This window comes from Mus musculus, chromosome 8, assembly GCF_000001635.26.
Source record: "Mus musculus strain C57BL/6J chromosome 8, GRCm38.p6 C57BL/6J".
NCBI lineage: Eukaryota > Metazoa > Chordata > Mammalia > Rodentia > Muridae > Mus > Mus musculus.
In genome coordinates this window covers 85,838,125-85,857,347 of record NC_000074.6, presented here as the reverse complement: position 1 = coordinate 85,857,347, position 19,223 = coordinate 85,838,125, and the positions used below count along the sequence as shown (strand labels likewise).

Sequence of the window (19,223 nt, the reverse complement as noted above, 5' to 3'; positions counted from 1 at the left end):
TGGACCAGAGATTATTCAGCGGGAATCGGGTCCCCTCCCCCTTCCTTCATAACTAGTGTCGCAACAATATAATTTGAGCCTTGATCAGAGTAACTGTCTTGGCTACATTCCTTTCTCTCGCCACCTAGCCCCTCTTCTCTTCCAGGTTTCCAAAATGCCTTTCCAGGCTAGAACCCAGGTTGTGGTCTGCTGGCCGGACACAACAATTCAACACACAAGTATATTCAAAGCTGAATGTCTATTGAAAATTAGAATCAAGTAGATAACTAATGGGACTTCACTATATATTTTCATGAAAATAAAATTATGTAACCTGGAGAATTAAAAAAAAATTAACAACAATAAAAAGATTTAAAATTCCCATAAAAAGTCCACAAAGCAAAGACATTTATCCTCACAAGTATTTAAACTAGAAAAATAAGTTCAAACTTTAAATATCTCTATATTAATAAGGTTTAACATGAAACATCTTTGAACCACTTAAAAGCAATTTAACACAAATAAAAAGTAAAGGCCTTAACATGTAAAAATGAATGCACTTAAACAAACTATGTTTCAGGGGAGTCAGATTTGAACTTAAAAATTGGAAAAGCAGAAACAACTGATAATCTCTTATCAATACTTACCAGAATACCAAAAAAAAAATTATGCTTAAGTAAGATTTTAAAATTTCAAAGTAAGATACAGTTTAAAGCACTGCAAGATAAAGCATCAATGTACAGGTTTAAGAGAAATGTCAGCCTACAGGCATGCGTGTATTTCCTGTAGCCACCAAGCCTTGTGATTCACAGAAGATTTTCTCTAGATCCTGAGCTTTCTCCGGATGAAGCATAACAAAATCTATAGCGCTGGACCTCTAAGTCCAACTAGGTTACTTAGTGTTCTTAGGGTCACACATTACTTTTTGTTTAAGAAGGAAGGAAACAGAGCTGGAGGTGGCTCACCATAAGAGGCTAGACTCACAGTCAACAAAGCAAGAAGGAAGAAGACAAGCAAATCACCTACATTAAGACGGCAAGGCCAGTTATATACCTGTCAGGCAAAGGCTACTGCTTGAATATGGCAAATTTTCTATTCTTAAAAAATATCAATAAACATATCAAAACATTTGAAATTAACAATTGCATTAAATTTAGAATCTCTTATCTTAATTTCAAAAATGTTATTGTGCACGTATGCATATGTGTGCAGACATAAGTGCCACAGCAAATGTGTGGAGGTCAGAAGACAACTCCGCAAAGCCAGGTCTCTCCTTCCACTCTTAAATGGTTCCGAGGATGGAGTTCAGGTCTCTAGCTTGTGCAGCAAGACCCACTGCGCTATTCGGGAGACTCCTTAACTATCAAAGTGTCAAAACTGCCATTTAGTTATTCAGATGAAAATATGTGCACAAAACAGTTACACAGCAGAGAAAAATTAGACTTAAATCAGATATTTAAACTTCCGATGTGAATTACAGAAAACGGTAAATTGGCCTAAAAGCTGAAACCCTAATTTTAAAACACCCTCTAGACGGAAATCAGAAACATCAACCTAGGTTCATGCTTTTTGATGGTCTAGTGAGCTACAACTACAACCATCAGTGTTCTCGCCTAAGACATCTGCACTGTCAGTTCTGAGTGACGGAATGTAAGTGTAGAAAGCAGAAGTAAAAGAACATCAGGGAGCAGCTAGGAGCAGGGAAGAACAGAATATCCTCAAGGAGTTTACAATATCCAGGCAGGACTCGGAAACCCAATGGCTGCCCTAGTCACTGCTCTACTGTTGTGAAGGGATAGCAGGACCAAGCCAACTTTTTTTTTATTGGTTATTTAATTTATTTACATTTCAAATGTTATCCCCCTTCTCAGTTTCCCCTCCAAAAGCCCCCTAGCTCCTCCTCCCTCCCCGCTGCCTCTATGAGGGTGCTCCCGCACCAGCCCACCCACTCCTGCCTCAGCACCTCAGTGTTCCCCTATTCTGGGTCATCAAGCCTCCACAGGACAAAGAGGCTCCCCTCCCAGGGATGCCAGATAAGGCAATCTTCTGCTACATTTCCAGCTGGAGCCATGGGTACCCCCTGTGTACTCTTTGGTTGGTGGTTTGGTCCTTGGGAGCTCTGGGGATAGGACGGGAGAGGGTCTGGTTGGTTGATATTGTTGTTCTTACTATAAGATTGCAAACCCCTTCAGCTACTGCAGTCCTTGCCCTAACTTCTCCATTGGGGTTCCCCATGCTCAGTCTAGTGTTTTATAAAAGAAAACATTTGATTGGGGCTGCCTTGAAGCTTCAGAGGTTTAACTCATCATAGCAAGGCTGCACACAGACACAGATAGTGCTACAGAAGTATCTGAGAGTTCTACATCCTGATCAGCAGGGAACAGGGAAGAGAGCCTAAGCCTGGCATTGGGCTTTTCAAACCTCAAAGCCCCACCCCCAGTGACACACTTCCTCCAAGGCCACACCTCCTAATCCTTCTAACCCTTTCAAACAGTGACACTCCCTAGTGACTATGCATTCAGATATATAAACCTATGGGAAACATTCTTATTCAAACTACTACAGAGACAAAATGTCAGATGAAGGTCTTAACAAGCATGCAGCAGAAATCAACTGTGGAAGTTAAGACAATGAGCCAGAGGTTCCCATGGAGCCTTTTCTCCACGGATGAGGGGAAGCTCTCTTTTCCACCACAGGCATGTTTATACTGTGAGAACTGAGGCAGCCAGGTCAGACCAACGACTAACTGTAGGCGCGGCAGTCGTTAGACTCTTGGAGGGCAGCACAGGACATCCTAACTGTACGCAGGCCCTTGGCTTCTAGAACCTGCCGGCAGCCCATCTCCTCATGTCAGGCACTGCTTGGCTATAGCTATTCAGGACTCCGCCCACCTGCATACCCGAAGCTGCGCCCACCGCCCAGAGCCAGAGGGGTGGTGGTAGTCACCAGGCAGGTGCCAGACAGCCGTCACTCAGACGGTGCCATGTCCGGCTCCAAAGCCAAAGCCGACTTCCTGGAGCTGGCCACTCCTACGGCCACGCAAGCAGGGCACGGACTGCCCCTGCTGCCCCAGGAGGAAAAGGACACACCTGAATGGACCAGACCAATTCTCACCCAGGTGCCATTATGCAGCGAACAATCTCCATTACCACTGGGGGTAATTTCATTTGCTAAATGGACAGAGTGAGTGGTAGAGGATTTGGGGCCAAGAAAGTAGTGTAAGCAAGGACATACTGGAGATAAATTCAGAAAAATTGGAGAAGGGCAATGTTTCCTGAGTTCGTCCTCCTTAACATTGGAGGGGCTCACTTTACCACGTGATAGTCTACTCTGCAGCACTATGAAGACACATGCTGGCTGTCATGTTTAGAGGGCGGCATTACATCCCTACAGACTCCAAGGATTGGTACTTCATCAACAGAGACAGCACACACTTTGGAGATGCGCTGAACTTCCTGCATTCAGGGGACCTGCCACCCGGGGAGCAAGTGCGAGCTGTGCACAAAGAGGTCCAGTACTATGCCATTGGACCCCTCCTGGAGCAGCTGGAGAACATGCAGCCACCGAAGGGTGAGAAGGTGCGCCAGACCTTCCTGGGGCTCATGTCCATTACAAGGACCATTTGGAGCGGATAGTGGCGATTGCCCAGCTTCATACGATACAGCGGAAGGCCCGCTTTGCCAAGCTGAAAGTCTATGTCTTCAAGGAACAGATGCCCGTCACCCTCATGAGTGTCTACTCCTTAACGCCCTCTGCCCCTCCGCTTTGAGCGGAGAGTGATGGACAGCTTTTTGAGCACCACTACTAAGTGGACATGCCTTTTGGGCCCTGGGAGTCGTGGCTCATGTGTACGACCTCTTACACTGCCTGGTCGCTGACCTCTCAGCCCAGGGCCTCACGGTGGACCACCAGTGTATCAAGGTGTGTGACAAGCACCTTGTCAACCACTACTACTGCAAGTACCCCATCTATGAGCTCAAAATCACGTGGTGGTGAGTCGTCCTGGGACGAAAGAATCCCACGAAGGAGGATGTCCATCCTCTTGGGTGGGTCTGGGAGTCTGATCCCCACAGAGGCTGCTGAAGTGAGGACAGAGCACAAGGCTCAGATTCAGAGAGGCCTGGGAGCTTGCTGCAGTCTCCCTGGTTCGTGGAGCTTGCTTTCACCTGGTCATCTCTTCAAGGCCTGGCAATCTTCACTGGAAGCCAAAGATCTAGCAAGGATGTCACTGGGAGTCCAGAGAGCTTTTGATACCTTCTTGATGCCCTGCAGGAAAGCTCCTGCCCATCCCTGATGGAGATACCATACTGCCTCAGCTGTTCCAACCTTGCCATGGTCAGTGTGCCAGGCGGGATAAGGAGTGAGCTAGGGGATTTACCCAAAAGCATCTGCCCTGTCTCCTCCCAGTGAGCTCCTTGCTCTTCCAATGACTTGCAGTACTTGTCTTAGAATGCAGAAAGATATGCCCCGTGCTCCCAGAACATGCCTGTCACCATCTCTTGGAGATTAACCACAGGTGCCAAAGCTATGTATCAAGTTGGGCCTTAGAATAACCACGTTTACAGCCCTGCCCTGGAGCTTTGGCTCCTCCCTTCTTTGCAATGGTTACCCTCTCACAGGGCTGGAATGTTAAGTTCTAAAGGTTCTTTCTGAAGATTCCCCAAGGCAGGCAGACAAGAAGCCTGGGTCCTCTTGGTATGTAGGATCCCTCTCAGATGCCAACAACACAGGGCCTTGCTGCTGAGTCTTGTGTCGGGAGCCAGAGTGGTGAACCTCTCTGGAAAGGATGCTCTCTTTCTCTGATAGTTTTTATTTAGGGTGGTGGGGACTTGCTCATCAGTCAGGGGCAACTAAGACAGGGTAAAGCATGTACCCCCTAAAGAGAACTGTATAGCATTCCTCTGAGAGCAATGCATGTCCAGGTGCACTATGGGTTCTAAGTAGACATGGGTGTCCTTGACCATTCCTGGATAATTTTTTTATGAACCTTTTTTTAATGCAAGGAATTGTTAAGGGTAGCATTGCCAAGCTCAGTCCTGTAGAATCAGAGTGGTGCAGTCAGACAGGTGGAGGCTAAAGGCATCCATGTGCTTCTGAGAAATAGAAAGCCCTGAGCTAAACACCTCTGTGCAGCCGGAGGGCAGTGACTTTCCTGGGCTCTTGTGGAAACACACAGTTTTGAACTTGTGTCTCACTGGGAGTGTAACAGAGCTAGAGACTGAGGTCCATGAGGGGATAAGGGTCAGTCATCTTCCAGGACACCGGCTCTCTCTCTCTGTTCTCCTTAGCAACCAATCTCATCTTCTGAGTGCTGATGCCACTGCTCAGCACTGTGGCTCTGACCTTGTTTCAGCAAAGATGTTCCTTATTTCAACCGATTTTATTTTTATTTTTATCTTTCAGACAGGGTCGCCCAGGCTGGCCTCATGTTAGCTGCAGTGCTAAGGGTGACCTTATACTCTTGCCCTTCCTGCTTCTACCTCCGAGGCTCTGGGGGACACAGGCATGTCCTGCCTCCCCATTGTCTGGAGAGCTAGTGAAGTACACAGTTCAGAATGAAGTCCATGTGGGTAGAAAGCAGACAGTTAAACCCGGGGCACTTAGTAATCAAACCTGGGGCTCTTTTCTTCCTGTCCTGGAACACTGCAATGCTTGAAAAGTTAAGAGTCCACAAACCAGGCCCAGACTGCTTGCTTAAGGTTACAAGATGCTGGGTAAAGATGTTGTCTTTGTGACTTGCTAGAGACACTGGTTTTCTGTCACCTTTTTTATTCTCGGGATGATAAGGTTTCTGCCATTGTGGCAAGAAAACGCTCTAGGCTGCAGCAGCAGGCAGAGGAGCAACAACACATCATAGCCAGCTCAGAAATCCCTCTTTTTTTAGATAGTTGGCTTGATATTTATGGTGTTAGGGGGCAAACCATGTACTGAATCTTCTTGTGTGGGGTTTTATTTTTTTAATGACAAAACTCTTTGCATTTTTAAGCCAGCGACTTGTACACCATCTTGTAGCATAGAAACTTTTCTTTGTACTACAAAATATACAAAATATATTTATTATAATTCTAATTCTCCCTTGACTAGTAAAATAGAAATATGAAATAAAGCAATATATATTGGGAAAAAACCAATTATAACTTCCTGGAAATTGTTTACATTCTTGTTATTCTCAATGACACAGTGTTTTTAATCTTGGGCTATTATTAAGTTCTTCTCTTTCCCTACTAAGGAGCTAGTCTGTTTCCTGGCAGAGGGATCTTGGAGGACACTTTGAGACAAGCATGCTTATATCTGAAATGGGGAAGGAGGAGAAGCAACATCATTTGCCAAGCCAGCCTCTTTTTTTTTTTTTTTTTTTTTGGTTTTTCAAGACAGGGTTTCTCTGTATAGCCCTGGCTGTCCTGGAACTCACTTTATAGACCAGGCTGGCCTCGAACTCAGAAATCCACCTGCCTCTACCTCCCGAGTGCTGGGATTAAAGGCGTGTGCCACCACGCCTGGCACCAAGCCAGCTTCTTAACATAAAGAAACCATGGCAATTTACCAATGGAATGTACAATCATTTATTTAGAACCAATCTAACTTATGTTATAACTGCCAGAAAAATTGTATCAAAATTCATATAAAGTTCTTCAGTGATTCAACTGCTAGAAGAAAGCATAAAGAAATATAGCAAGAACAGTAACCACTTGGGAGGAATATGTTTTCAATATATACCAAGAAGCTAAAATATTTATGATAAAGGTCAACTTCCTAGTGTAGTCTCTACTCTAACTTGAGTGATAAATCTTGATATATAATACAAATAACAGTATGTTTATCTCTACAAACAAGCTCAGTGTATTTGCAAAATTTATTCCTGAGCTAAAACTTGAATTGTTAAAGGCGGACTAGAAGTATTGTATGAAAAAAAGAGGGCTACAAATGTTGTATAGAGTTACTAATAACAGGAGGAAAAGCTTTTACTAAATTAAAAAAAAATGATCTATATTTTTGAAAGATTAAAATGGCATTATATCAAAATGAGGACGGTTTTAATTATACCCTTAAGATACTGTAGTTTTTAAAAGTGACAAGATTTAGTTGGCACTGCTATTCATCTGAAAAAGCAGGTAAAAAGACACTCACATTCCTGCAGTGCCCACTTGCCAGCCTTGCGTGCTAGATCTTGCTATTTGTAGAAGTAGGTATTCAGTCTCCAAAGCCTGCCAAACTGCCCACAGACTCTACTGTGGCCTTGAGAAGCATCTAGACCACTCATAAGGAGCACATTAGCCTCTTCAGTTACTAAAAAAAAAAAAAAACTAGGAAGTGCCCTCACCCCTACCTAAAGGACCAGATCAACTAGAGAGTCTTTCCTGGGAAACTTGGCTATGGAGATACACAATCTCACACAGCCCTTACATAGTGATAGGGTCTTAACTGAGGTCCCTCAAACTATGACAGAAACACTGTCATTCCTACTAGCCTGCCGCATATTGCTATTGTGGCCTGGCCCCTACACAGTCCTTAGAAACTGACAGAAATCCTGCCCCCACTGCCACCTCAGATGCGCCTTTCTTAACCTGGTCCTTCTCAGTATCTGACATAATGATTACAAAACTGATGAGATAAGCACTAAAAGACTCCCAGGAACCCCCTTCACCTAAAAGAGCTACATCTTAGCTAGCAGGCAATCCCACAAACTTGCAGTGTAGACAAATAAGGCAAACAATGCCCAAAAGGGACATTGACAACTTTGATTATACCTGAAGAATCCACACACATTCCAACTAGGATCTAAACCTAGTGTAACTGATACCTAATATACTCCCTAAGGGATTACAAAGAGAAATGTCTCTTTTACTGCATAAGTCACTCGTAAAATTACAAGAAGAGGCCACTGCAAAAACCCACGAATGTGAAGCCAGAGTTGCCGTGGAGGCCCTTGGATATTGTAGATGTCAATAAGTCAGAGAGACAGAAAACTGTGGGTATATAAGAAGGAAAGAAACCTCTCATGCTAGGGTCTGATTGAAGACTCCCACCAGCAGCAAAATGGGAATTGATCCATCATGAATAGCAACTGTATAAGCGTTTACCTTTCTAACCAATAAATGTATGCTTTTCTTGTAATGTCACTGCAAAGTCTATTTACACGGGAAGGACATATAATGAACCCTTTGAGCATCTTTAGTAGCTTCCTGCTTCACCCCACCAGGTTAAGGTTCTACCTCTGTGGCTAGATTTTGTCACTGTGATCGAGGACACAGTCACCTATGGAGCAGGAGCTTCAGTTGAGGCTATGCTTCCTGATTCACTCTGGCCACTTTGTAGGTATTTTCTTGATTAATGATTGGTGTAGGAGGCCCAGCCCACTGTGGACAGTGACATCCTTGAGCAGGTCGGTGATCCTGGGTTCTATAAGAAAAGCAGGCAAAGCAAGCCATGGGGAGCAAACCAGTAAGCCCCATTCTTCTACTTCTTCCAGTTCAGTTCCTATGTCCGGATTTCTGCCCTGCTTGACCTCTCTCAGTGACATACAAGATGAAATAAACCCTTTGCTCCCCACATTGCATTCACCCCCCCATGACAGCAATAGGAGGCAAACTAAGATACCATCTAAGACATTTTGAGCCATCTTGTAGTCTTACTCACCAGGAGAGAAAAGGAGAACATACGTTGATCAGAAACTTTGGGACACATGACTTGAGACCTATCAAAATTGAATACAAAGCCAAATGCTAAGGTAATTAATTCCAACTCTCCCTTGAGAAGCCAGCCCCTACACTTGGATATACTTTACTTTCTGTGACTTTTTCATGATGAATTCCTACCCACACTTTGATATGTCTTTCTCTCTGAAACATTTCCTTGAGGAGCCCATACCTACAACTGAGGTGAGTCTTTGTGACCCTCCCTTGAAAAGCCCACCCCCACATTCAGATATGTCTTACTTTCTGCCTCTGCACCACCCCCACCCCAGAGCCCATGTCCATGCCCTTGGGTATGTCTTCTTCCCTTCCTTGAGCCCCTCCCACTTCTCTTACCTTCATGCTTAAACTCTATATTAAATTGCCTGTAAAAAATCTTCAACTTTCGCTTTAAACTATCAAGGCCTGAAGTTCTTTCCTTTATCAATGCCATAAATTTTAGTTTAGTCTGACTTAAAAATCCCTAATAGAATAAGGAAACTCCTAAATTTTTGAGATTGACACCATGGAACTGTGTTTATGTCCCCAATTCAGGACTGTAAGAACTCCCCAGAGAGAAGCTGAGGGAATGGAGAGAAGCTTGCCTAGGAGAGGGGCTATGAGTGTTATATACAATAGAACAGGAAGAGTGAGACTAACAAACCACTCAGAGTGCAGACGATTCCAACACAAAACAGAGATATTAGATCTGAGGCTGCAGAATTTGGTGTTTCCCTCCTTAGGGGATGCTTCACTCAGATTATTAATATAAACATACAATAAAAATTCAAAACATTGCAAAAACAATGTCCATTGAAATATGTAAATGTATAAAGCACATAATTTCCAGTACAAATGCTGGATCTAAATGAATAAATTATAGATGTAAATTTATTGTGATATTATTCTAACAAATAAATTGCCATGTACTTCTTTATAGCCTTGTAAATTTTGGTGAGATGAACCTATCAAAATGCAAATATTCAAAGTAATAGTGAAGAAATTACTGTAAAATGGTTAATACTTAAGTTTATTTATTTATTTTTTTTTTTACTTTGCTTCTTGATGTATTTGATTTTTTAAAAAAAGTTTCTGGTCTGCGACCTTCAAATACTGAGTAATGTAAAAGCTACTTCCTTAGCATTCTATGTACCCTGAAATAATGAGTAAATTTAGTCATCAAAAGGTTTCACTCTTTAGTAGGAAAGCCAAGATAGCCAACAGAAACTATTGCTTAAAAATTAAGACAAACAAAAGAACCCTCAATGAGCAAAGGACAAAAGAGCCGGGGTCAATGAGCCTGTTCAGAGGACAAGGGCACTTGCTGTGCTCAGTCCCAGAAACCCACAGGAAGGAGAAAGGAGATTCCACGTAGTTGTTGTGACCTCCATAGGAACACTGGGGCAAGCACAACCCCACCTCCAACACATCACACATACATATACACACCCTGGCTGAAGAGGGTAGTTCAACAGTTAGTGCATACTGCTCTTGCAGATGACCCAAACTTGATGTAAAACTTTCCCTCCACTCTAACTGGCTCTTCCATCCTTACAGCCTTTTCAGCTGGCGCTGTGTAAGCATCCCGGGCAGAACCCAGTAAGGCAGCTTCCTTACCTGGTCCTCCCTCCCCGCCCTCCTCCAGGGCTCCCATTTCTAGGCTCTGACTCAGTAGGCTAAATACAAAAGCAAAAGACACAACCATGTTACACCAGAAGTATGTCTCATCAGAAAAAACAAAAGCAACACATATGTGCATTCACACACACACACACAAACACACATGACAATATGCTTCTCACAAAAATTACCAATATCATAGTATTGGTCCCCAAAGAGAACAAGTAAGACAAGATCAAACACAAAGAATTAAAAGAACAATTACAAGCAGTTCAAAGAATTGAAAGAGGTTACTAACATCTGAACAAATTAAGAGAGAACAAGAGAAAACTGATTGAAATCCAAGATAACACAAATAGGTAAGATGAAATAAAAAAGACAATTAAGGAGATGAAATCTGAATTCAGCAGATAACAGAATTGCTGAAGAAAACCCAAAAAAAATGAAAAATTTCAAACTGTCAAAAAGTTCAGTGGAAAGCATCGTGGACAGAATGAAGGGAGACAGAACACAGTAACTAAAGGATTAGGAAGAGGACTCAATCATCCTCTCATGGGAAATGATCAGTTGTTAAATGCATAAGTGGGGAAGCATGCTCTGGGATACCATCAAAGAACTGAATCTACAAATTTGGGCACAGAAGGAAAAAAACTGGAAGACAAAGACATAGAAAACACTTTCAATAACATTATAGAGGATGGCTTCCTAACTCTTGACAAAGAGATGCCTTAAAAACACAAGAGACTCACAGAGAAATAACAGGAACAGAAAAGAGATTCCCCATGACATGCAATAGTTAAGACACTAAAGACAAAAAAATGAAGAAAGGATACTGAAAGCTACAAGACACAAGGGCCAGGAGACATGAAAAGGCAGGCCCACTAGAGGACAGCTGACTACCTATTATAACTGTTTAAAGCCAAAAAGATATATTCTAAGTTCTGAAAGATTACAGCCAGCTGCCAGCCTAGAATGCTATACTCAGCAAGGTTATCATTTATGAGTGACAGAGCAATAAAACTTTCCATGATAAAAGCAAACTAAAAGAATATATGACCACTAAGGCAGCTCTGGAGGGAAAAGAGGAAGGTGTAAGTGAAACAAGAGAAGAATAAACACACCAAAGAGGCCACAAGGACAAATAAATATGAGAGCAGGTGATCAGAGGCTTAGGGAAAAACAACAAATCATCAACATGACAGGAACACACATCTTTCAAAAACAACTGAATATTAACAGTGGTCTCAATTCCTCCCTGAGAAGACAGACTAATACACTGGATTAAGAAACAAGATCTATCATTTTTATGAATCCAAGTTAACATCATACTTCCAATGATAGAGACAACCTTGGAATAAAATGACAGAAAAAGGGTATTCTATGCAAATGAAATTTGAAATACAAAGTAATCCTTCACAATTATAGGAAAGGTGCAATAACATCCTTATATAACATGATCCCAGTGAATTAAGTTGATAATCCAAAGCTAGGGAAAATGCACAAAGCATACAAACATAGAGGTATTAAGCCACACAGTACTGAATGCTAAATCAGTCACTGCAGAAATTAAGCAATGAATTTAAAATTTTTCTTTTGTAAATGAAATAAACTTGAAAACAAGATATTTCAAAAATTATGCAACACAATAAGTACAGTTCTAATACCTGCCTCAAAATATGAGAGTTCTCAAATAAATAACTTAATGATGCACTGTCAGGCATTAGGAGGGAAAAATAACATGTCAAATCCAAAAGCAGTAGATAGAAATAATTAAGATCAGGGTAAAAATTAATGAAAGGAGCTGAGGGTGGTGGTGCAAGCCTCTGATCTCACCAGTTGAGGGACAGAAGCAGGCAGATATCTGTGAATTCAAGGTCAGTATGTTCTACATAGTGACTTGTAGGACATCCAGGAATACATAGTAAGACCCTTTCTGGGGGAGGGGGTGGGGAAATCAATGAAAGAAAAGACTGATTCTTTCAAAAGATAAAAAGACTGACAAACCCTTGTTTAACAAGAAGATAGAAAACAATCCAAATTAAGAAAATGGATAAAGATGGAGACATCATAACAAATGACAATAAAATTCATAAAACCATAAGAAAAAAACCTAAATTTCTATATTCTTCCAAATCAGGTAATCTAAAAGAAATGAATAAATTACATATATATCTATATATATATCTATAGATAGATATATATATATACATATGAATCACCAAAATTAAACCAAGATTGAAATAAACAATATAAACATATACAACCAATGAGTTTGAAGCAATAAGGTATTTTCCAGAGGGGGTTGGTTGTGGAGAGCGGGGGGAACAGAATCTGATTAACTCACTGCAGAATTTGTTCAGTCTTTCAAAGAACACTAATACTACTCAAGCTATTTCACAAAATAACCTCTCAATAAAATACTTGCAAACAGAGCTGGTGACATGGTTTAGCAGCTAAAGTACATTGATTATTCTTCCAGAGGAGCTGGGTTCAATTCCCAGCATCCACATGATGGCTCATTACTATCTGTAATTCTATGTGCAGGGGATTCAACGCCCTCTCTGACCTCTGACACAGAAAAGGCTTTCAAGGAAATCTAATATCTCTTCATGATAAAAGATGAGAAAAGGCTAGAGATGGAGAGAGCATATCCCAACAAAATTAAGGCTATATACTGCAAACTTACATCAAGCATCATAGTAAAGAGAGAAAAACTTAAAGCACTCCTACTACCATAAGGGACAAGTGAAGGATGTCTACTATCTAAATACCATATAAACTTAAATTTAATATAGTGGTGGAAATCTACCTAGAACAATAAGTCAAGAAAAAGAAGAGGCAATCAAAGCCTTAGAAGTCCCCACAACCATAGCTACCTGATTTTTCACTAAAAGCCAAATATATATTAGACAAAAACAGTGTCTTAAACAAATGATGGTTAGGAAACCTGGGCATTACCACGTCGATGAATGAAACTAGACTCCTATATCTCACCCAGCACAAAACTAAATTCCAAATCTTTTAAAGACTTCAATATAAGACCTAATATCACAAAACTGCTAGATAAAAGAACACCAAATACATTTCAACATACAGATAAGAGTTTTCAGAACAGCATAGGAAATAATACCAACAATGGTTCAATAGGATCTCATGAAATTAAAAGGCTTTCTGTACAACCAAATAAACAGTTGGGTAAAGAGAATTAGTAACTAGAAAGTATAAAAACTTAAAAACACTAAACTCCAAAAAAATAAAATAAAATAAAACATAGGCTAAGGAACCAAAACAAGAATAGAGCTCTTAAAAGAAGAATTACAAATGTCTAAGAAACGCTTTTAAAAGGCATCAACAACCTTGGAAATCAGGAAACATAGAATGAAACAACTCTGAGATTCCATTCCACCCAGTTAGAATGGAGTGGAATTATGAATGACAAAAAAACGGTGCCATCAATGTGAATAAAGGGAACTGTTCTAAATTGCTAATGGGGGTATAAACTAATAAAACCACTTTGAAAATAGGGCTTAAGGACTGTCAAAAACCTAAAAATAAACATACCATCTGGGCATGTACCCAGAGGAATTTATACCATATTACAGAGGCATTTGCACATTCATGTACACTATAGCTCAATTTACAATACCTAAAAAATGGGCAAAAATCATTTTAAAAATTAACTGGACTTGTCAGTTTGACAGTTGCAGTTCCTAAGCACTAATGCCGGCTTTTGGTCAAATAGCTTGTAATTGTCCTGAGAGGCCTCCACCCTTTGCCTTCCTGGGGTACCACAAGATACATTCAAAACTCAATGGGCACAAGCTAACTTGAACTGAAATGGTACACACAGTTGGGTCCACCAAAGGGGACATAAAAGAAACAAAAAATACCATATAGTAACATTAACCTTGAAAACAACAAATATAAAATTGTCGGTTGACCCTTTTGGGGTCTATACACTTACCAGACCTTAACAAAGCAGGTGAAGAGAAGGCTGCATCAGGTGAGTTGGCCATTTCAAACTGTTGATTCTTATCATAAGCGTTGCACGCTAAACTACACCAATTTTAAAACTGTTTAGTGAAGGTTAGAAGCAATCAGCATTAGATTAATGTATGAGCAGTTATTAGCATGATGCAATGTGCAAAAGACAATTAAAGATCATTATATAATTTTAGTTTGTCTTTTATGACTCAAGAATTTGATTTCCTTTATTTGGTAAATTAAGTTTGCATACATGAAAAGACAGAAACATAATATCCACTTACTAAGACACATTCAATTAATAGTATCCTTTATTGTTCTTTAAGTTGTTAATGCTACTATGTAACAATGCTTATAACTCCAAAGAGGAGCCTGTCCCAGAAACAGGTCAATTCATGTTTCAAACAAGGCTGTTTACACAGTTAAAAGTTGTAAACAGAATCAAGTTAACACTTTATAATAAGCAGGAAGTAAATAATATGGCTCAAGGTTTAGTGTCTGTATTTTTCGGAATCAAAAATAGTAGAAACTGCAAACATAACTACTAAGATTTGCCTCAACTACTATCTTTTTTTTTTTCCACTTCTATCTGCACTTTACTCTTATGTAAACATACAGTAAATTTGGATAGTATCTACTATGGCTGAGACTAGGTTTAAGAAACTGCATTCAACAATAGTTAAGCAGAATTTACCCTATTAAGAAAAATACGGTTTTCAACACTTGCTGTTGTGACATATATTTGAGTAAAATAAAGACTTGAAGAGAAAATAGACCCTATAGGATTACTATGTTGCAAAACTGTGTTGCAAAAATACATGTTGGGGGTTGAGAGGACGGTTAAAGACCCTGGCAAAAGACTAGTTATTCTCTTTGCCCAGAACAACCTAATAGCACTTTTTCTATTCCCACAGCAACAGTGTTAATAACCAACTCAAAATTTCTATATGACACAATAAAAGAAAATATAAGCAACAAATATCCCTACAACTGTTTCAAATAATTCTACTGACTCTGAACTTGAGTCAACTGCTTTCTAAAAATTTCTCTTACTTTTCATGTGTTTGTTCCATTACAACCCTAAGTCCTAAGTAAATAAACACACAAAAATTTTAAGATTTCAAATGGAATGAAATTGGCAATACTTTAACAAATACAGTACTTTTCTACAATCTTTCGTCAATCTTTGACAAGGGAAAGGTTCTTGGTTGAACATTTCTTGTCCCCCACCTCTCGTGTTTAAGGACACATTTTTTCCCCCAAGATTGTATCCAATTTCAAAAGTGGCAGTTTCACTGCTGGCTCTCTGGAAAGTTATTAATCAGGAGTACTAACTTTTAAAACGCCAGTGTGACTTTGCAATTTGAACAAGTCAGTTCAGGACACTCGGACTGCTGGCTTTTTAATCTCCGTGGTTGGGAACCACAACTAGAAGCTACAGGTGGTGGGACCATTTGGCTAGGGAAGGGGCCAATTTCATTCTGAGTCATAACTGTACACTAACTTAACTTGTGGCACAAACCGTCTTCCTCAATTTCTGACACACAGAACTGGCTGCAGCTAAAAATTACTGAGGAATGTGAAGGGGGCATATGAGACAAAAGTAGTCGCCAGCTCTTTAGGACCTCACTAAAAATGGAGGTCTACTTTTTGCAGAGCAAGAGCGTTCAGGTTCCAAAGAACTTGTCACTAGCTGACTTACTCGGCAAAGTTTCTGGAGAAGTCAGCTTATCACTAACTTTGGAGAGGAAATAACTTGGGGGAGAAAGACAGACGTTATCTAAATGGGGGAAGTGCAGGGATTGGGGAATGGGGACCAAGATGGACAAGAGCAGGGCAGCAAGAGAAACCTATTGCTTTCTGGAGCCAACTTAAGGAAGCAAGTTGATCCCCAGGACAGATCCCACCTGCCTCCCTCCAGGGGACTTGCGGAGGAGCACCACCCCCTGTACCCAGGAGGGGGAAGGTTGTGGTCACAGGCAGTCAAACCTGAGCGCTTGGCCCGGGCTCTTCGTTCCAAGAGCTTCCAGCTTACTTCAGCCATGAGTCCCTCAGCCCCCGCCATCGCACAGTGCCCACCACCCCAGCTGCCAGTCAGCGAGGCCGGCCCGGCCCCGCCCCCTCGCGCGACACTGTCGGGAGGCACGACAGCCGGAAGTGAGTTCCCGGGCAGACGCCGCCCTAGCTCCTCGGCGTCTTGGTCGTCGGAGAAACAGCCCCAGGGCAGCGTGAGAGTGCAGCGAGGGGCTGCCCGTGAGGCCGCACCCCGAGTCTTTTCTCGGTCGGCCGGTCAGTCGCACGGTGCTTTGCGGCTGCCGTCAAGCGCGGCGGAGGCCGGCCGGGCCGAAGGCGCCATGGCGGCAGGCCGGCTTCCTAGCGCCAGGGCGGTGCTGGCCCCGCTGTTCTTGGGGCTCGCGCTGCTGAGCGTTGGGCCTGCCCCGGCGCGGGCTCTGCACAACGTCACGGCCGAGCTCTTTGGGGCTGAGGCCTGGGGCACCCTGGCGGCCTTCGGTGACCTCAACTCCGACAAACAGACGGACCTCTTCGTGCTGCGGGAAAGTCAGTGCTTGCCGGCCCTCCTCTGTCTGCCCCTCCCGGTGTACCCACGCCCCCTGATTCCTGTTACCCTACCTCTTGCATTTCCCAGTCTTCTGGCTCTCCCTTTATCTTCAGCACAGGGACAGCTTTCCCCTGTTTTTATCAACCCTCGGTCCTAACTCAGTAACCCCGCGGCTTGACCATCAGCCCAACCCTTAAGAACACACCAACCTCCCTTCATCTAGAAACCTCTAGCCTTCATATGGCGAATGATCACCTGCCTGCCAAAGGTCTTCCAGATTTCTAAGAACCTTGGTTTCTGGTCTAAGCATTTGCTTTCCCGTCTTTTTTCCAATCTTCCACCCCCTTTGATGAGAAAACATGCAAGCTGACAGTTTCTTGTGAGAGATGTTCTGCCTTCACCTCCTACTAATTCTGCCCTTCCTTGTGTTAAGATCTTTAAAGGCACTGTGCCTTCCTCAGGCACCAAATTCTCCACCACTCACACCAGCCTCTGTTGTTGTTAACTGCTGATAAACGCAGTGCCTCCTTGGTCATACATTCTCAAACTTCAGACTTCTCCAGCATAAGGTGCCTTAGCTTAGTGTACATCTGGCCCCTCCTCATCTTGAGTACTGCTATAGTCTTCATCCAACTTGCCATTGAAAGTTCATTAACCACATTAAGCCTTAAAAGAAAAAATGTCTGATGCTGACCAAGTGCATCGGTTGGTGGTTAAGGACCAAGGCCATGAATAAAGTTTAAAGCCCCTACAAAGCTGACTGGCAGGATCCTGACAAGGTCTTTTGAGTGCTCTTTCCAGGACCCCAGAACCTCTTATAAGACCTGGATGGTTTTTCCTCTATTTGAATGATTACCCACATTGCAAGAATACTCAAAGTCTGTAGCTAATCTATCCAAACTAGATACAGAGACATTGAAGATATCCTGTGCTTGATTAAGCGTTTCTGAAAGTCTGTCCCAATGAACATTAATTGACCCATCCATGTGGAAGCAAAGGGGGAAGTGTGGAGGGCTCTGCTTTTTCTGCTTATGTGTTGACTTATATCCTTGTAACTTGTGAGTAGATGTTTTAGTAGGAATTCCTGGATCCTTGGTATGATGATAACAGCCTATGAGGGAGACCTGATTGGATGTGGAAAACACAAGACTTAACAGTAGCACAGTATAAATAAGGGTGTGTGTGGGGGGGGGGGGGTGTTTTCTGTATTGCTGCAGATCAAACTTGGGTCTCATACTCAGTATACAACAGTATAGTTTAAGGTGTGCTCTTTATATGGATGCTTCTTTTGAATTATGCCACCTGGCCCTTAATTGAATCCCATGGCGTCACATTGCCTTGAACAAGTATCCTTTTCCATACTTTTCTTTTCCATGTTCCATTAGATTTGTATGAGTATTCTTGGCAGTGCTGTCTGACTAGGTCAGAGTAAAAGCTTTCTTATAGAAACAGTACCCAGGAAGTTTTTAAGCACTGATCGAATGATTTTCCAAAAACCATTTTTTCTAAAATAACTTATTTGTTTCTTTTAGGAAATGACTTAATTGTCTTCTTGGCAGATCAGAGTGCACCCTATTTTAAACCCAAGGTAAAGGTATCCCTGAAGTAAGTATATAATATTCTTCTTATTATATGAATATGCAGTCGTGTGGGTTGTATTTGAGATCAGTCGTGTTCAGCTGTGGTTTGTGACACAAAATTCCTAGTTCTGAGGTCTGCGTAGAAAACAGTGTTTTGAAACTAAATAAATTAATTAATTAAACCTGGGAGGCCTGGTGAGTTGGCACCTAAATCCAAGTCTCATAACCTAAGGTAGATACCCAGAATCCTCATGGTGGAAGAAGAAAACCGACTTCTATAAACTGTCCTCTCACCTCCATTTACACACTGTGGTATCAGCCTGAACACACACATACCCCACTAACATACAATTAAAATATAATTTTAAAAAAGGAAATATTGAAAATAAAATTTAAAAATACCCCCCTTAATAAAAATACCTTTTGTTGGCTCCGGGTCTGTTCTATATAAACATTCTACAGTCCCTTGCAATCTAATATGCTTTCTCGAATGTACTATGTCTCGTCCTGATTGTTCCCGTGGAAGCAGATCACTCATAAAAATCTCATCATCTTAAAGATGTTTTACATATGGGAGAAAGATCAATGACCTCTGTCCTGTTTGTTTGTTTTCTCTTTTGATCAAATGGTGAGGTTTTTTAAATACTGATCTTGACAATTGTAATCAAGCTGCCTTAGTTAGAGTTTCATTGCTGTGAAGAGACATTATGACCATGGCAACTCTTATAAAGAAAACAGTTGGGGCTGGCTTACAGTTTCAGAGGTTAAGTCCATTATCATCATGGCAGGAAGCATGGCAGCATGCAGGCAGACAAGGTACTGGAGGAG

The 19,223-nt window shown here is 41.8% G+C and overlaps 2 protein-coding genes and 1 pseudogene across 11 annotated transcripts in view; 2 read left to right on the top strand and 1 right to left on the bottom strand.

The window, feature by feature from the left end:
- Phkb (phosphorylase kinase beta) overlaps positions 1-16,495 on the bottom strand; it is a 223,399-nt gene extending 206,904 nt beyond the window's left edge. The window contains exons 1-3 of one of the 10 annotated variants that reach the window (NM_001364411.1): positions 16,245-16,360; positions 14,236-14,344; positions 8,617-8,674 (exon numbers count right to left, since the gene is read on the bottom strand). Coding sequence is in view for 6 of the 10 variants with exons in the window: in XM_006530531.4 (XP_006530594.1) it covers positions 16,245-16,320 (76 nt within the window). In the remaining 4 variants the exon portion in view is untranslated. Of the gene's footprint in view, positions 1-8,616; positions 8,675-14,235; positions 14,345-16,244 lie in introns of all 10 variants that reach the window. The other 9 variants (XR_001778386.2, XM_006530532.4, XM_006530533.4 and 6 more) reach the window with 9 other exon arrangements.
- Positions 2,698-6,101, top strand: Gm16167 (predicted gene 16167; annotated as a pseudogene).
- Itfg1 (integrin alpha FG-GAP repeat containing 1) overlaps positions 16,399-19,223 on the top strand; it is a 123,393-nt gene continuing 120,568 nt past the window's right edge. The window contains exons 1-2 of the mRNA NM_028007.3: positions 16,399-16,814; positions 18,348-18,420. Of these exons, the coding sequence (NP_082283.2) occupies positions 16,610-16,814; positions 18,348-18,420 (278 nt within the window). The 5' untranslated portion in view covers positions 16,399-16,609. The remainder of the gene's footprint in view (positions 16,815-18,347; positions 18,421-19,223) is intronic.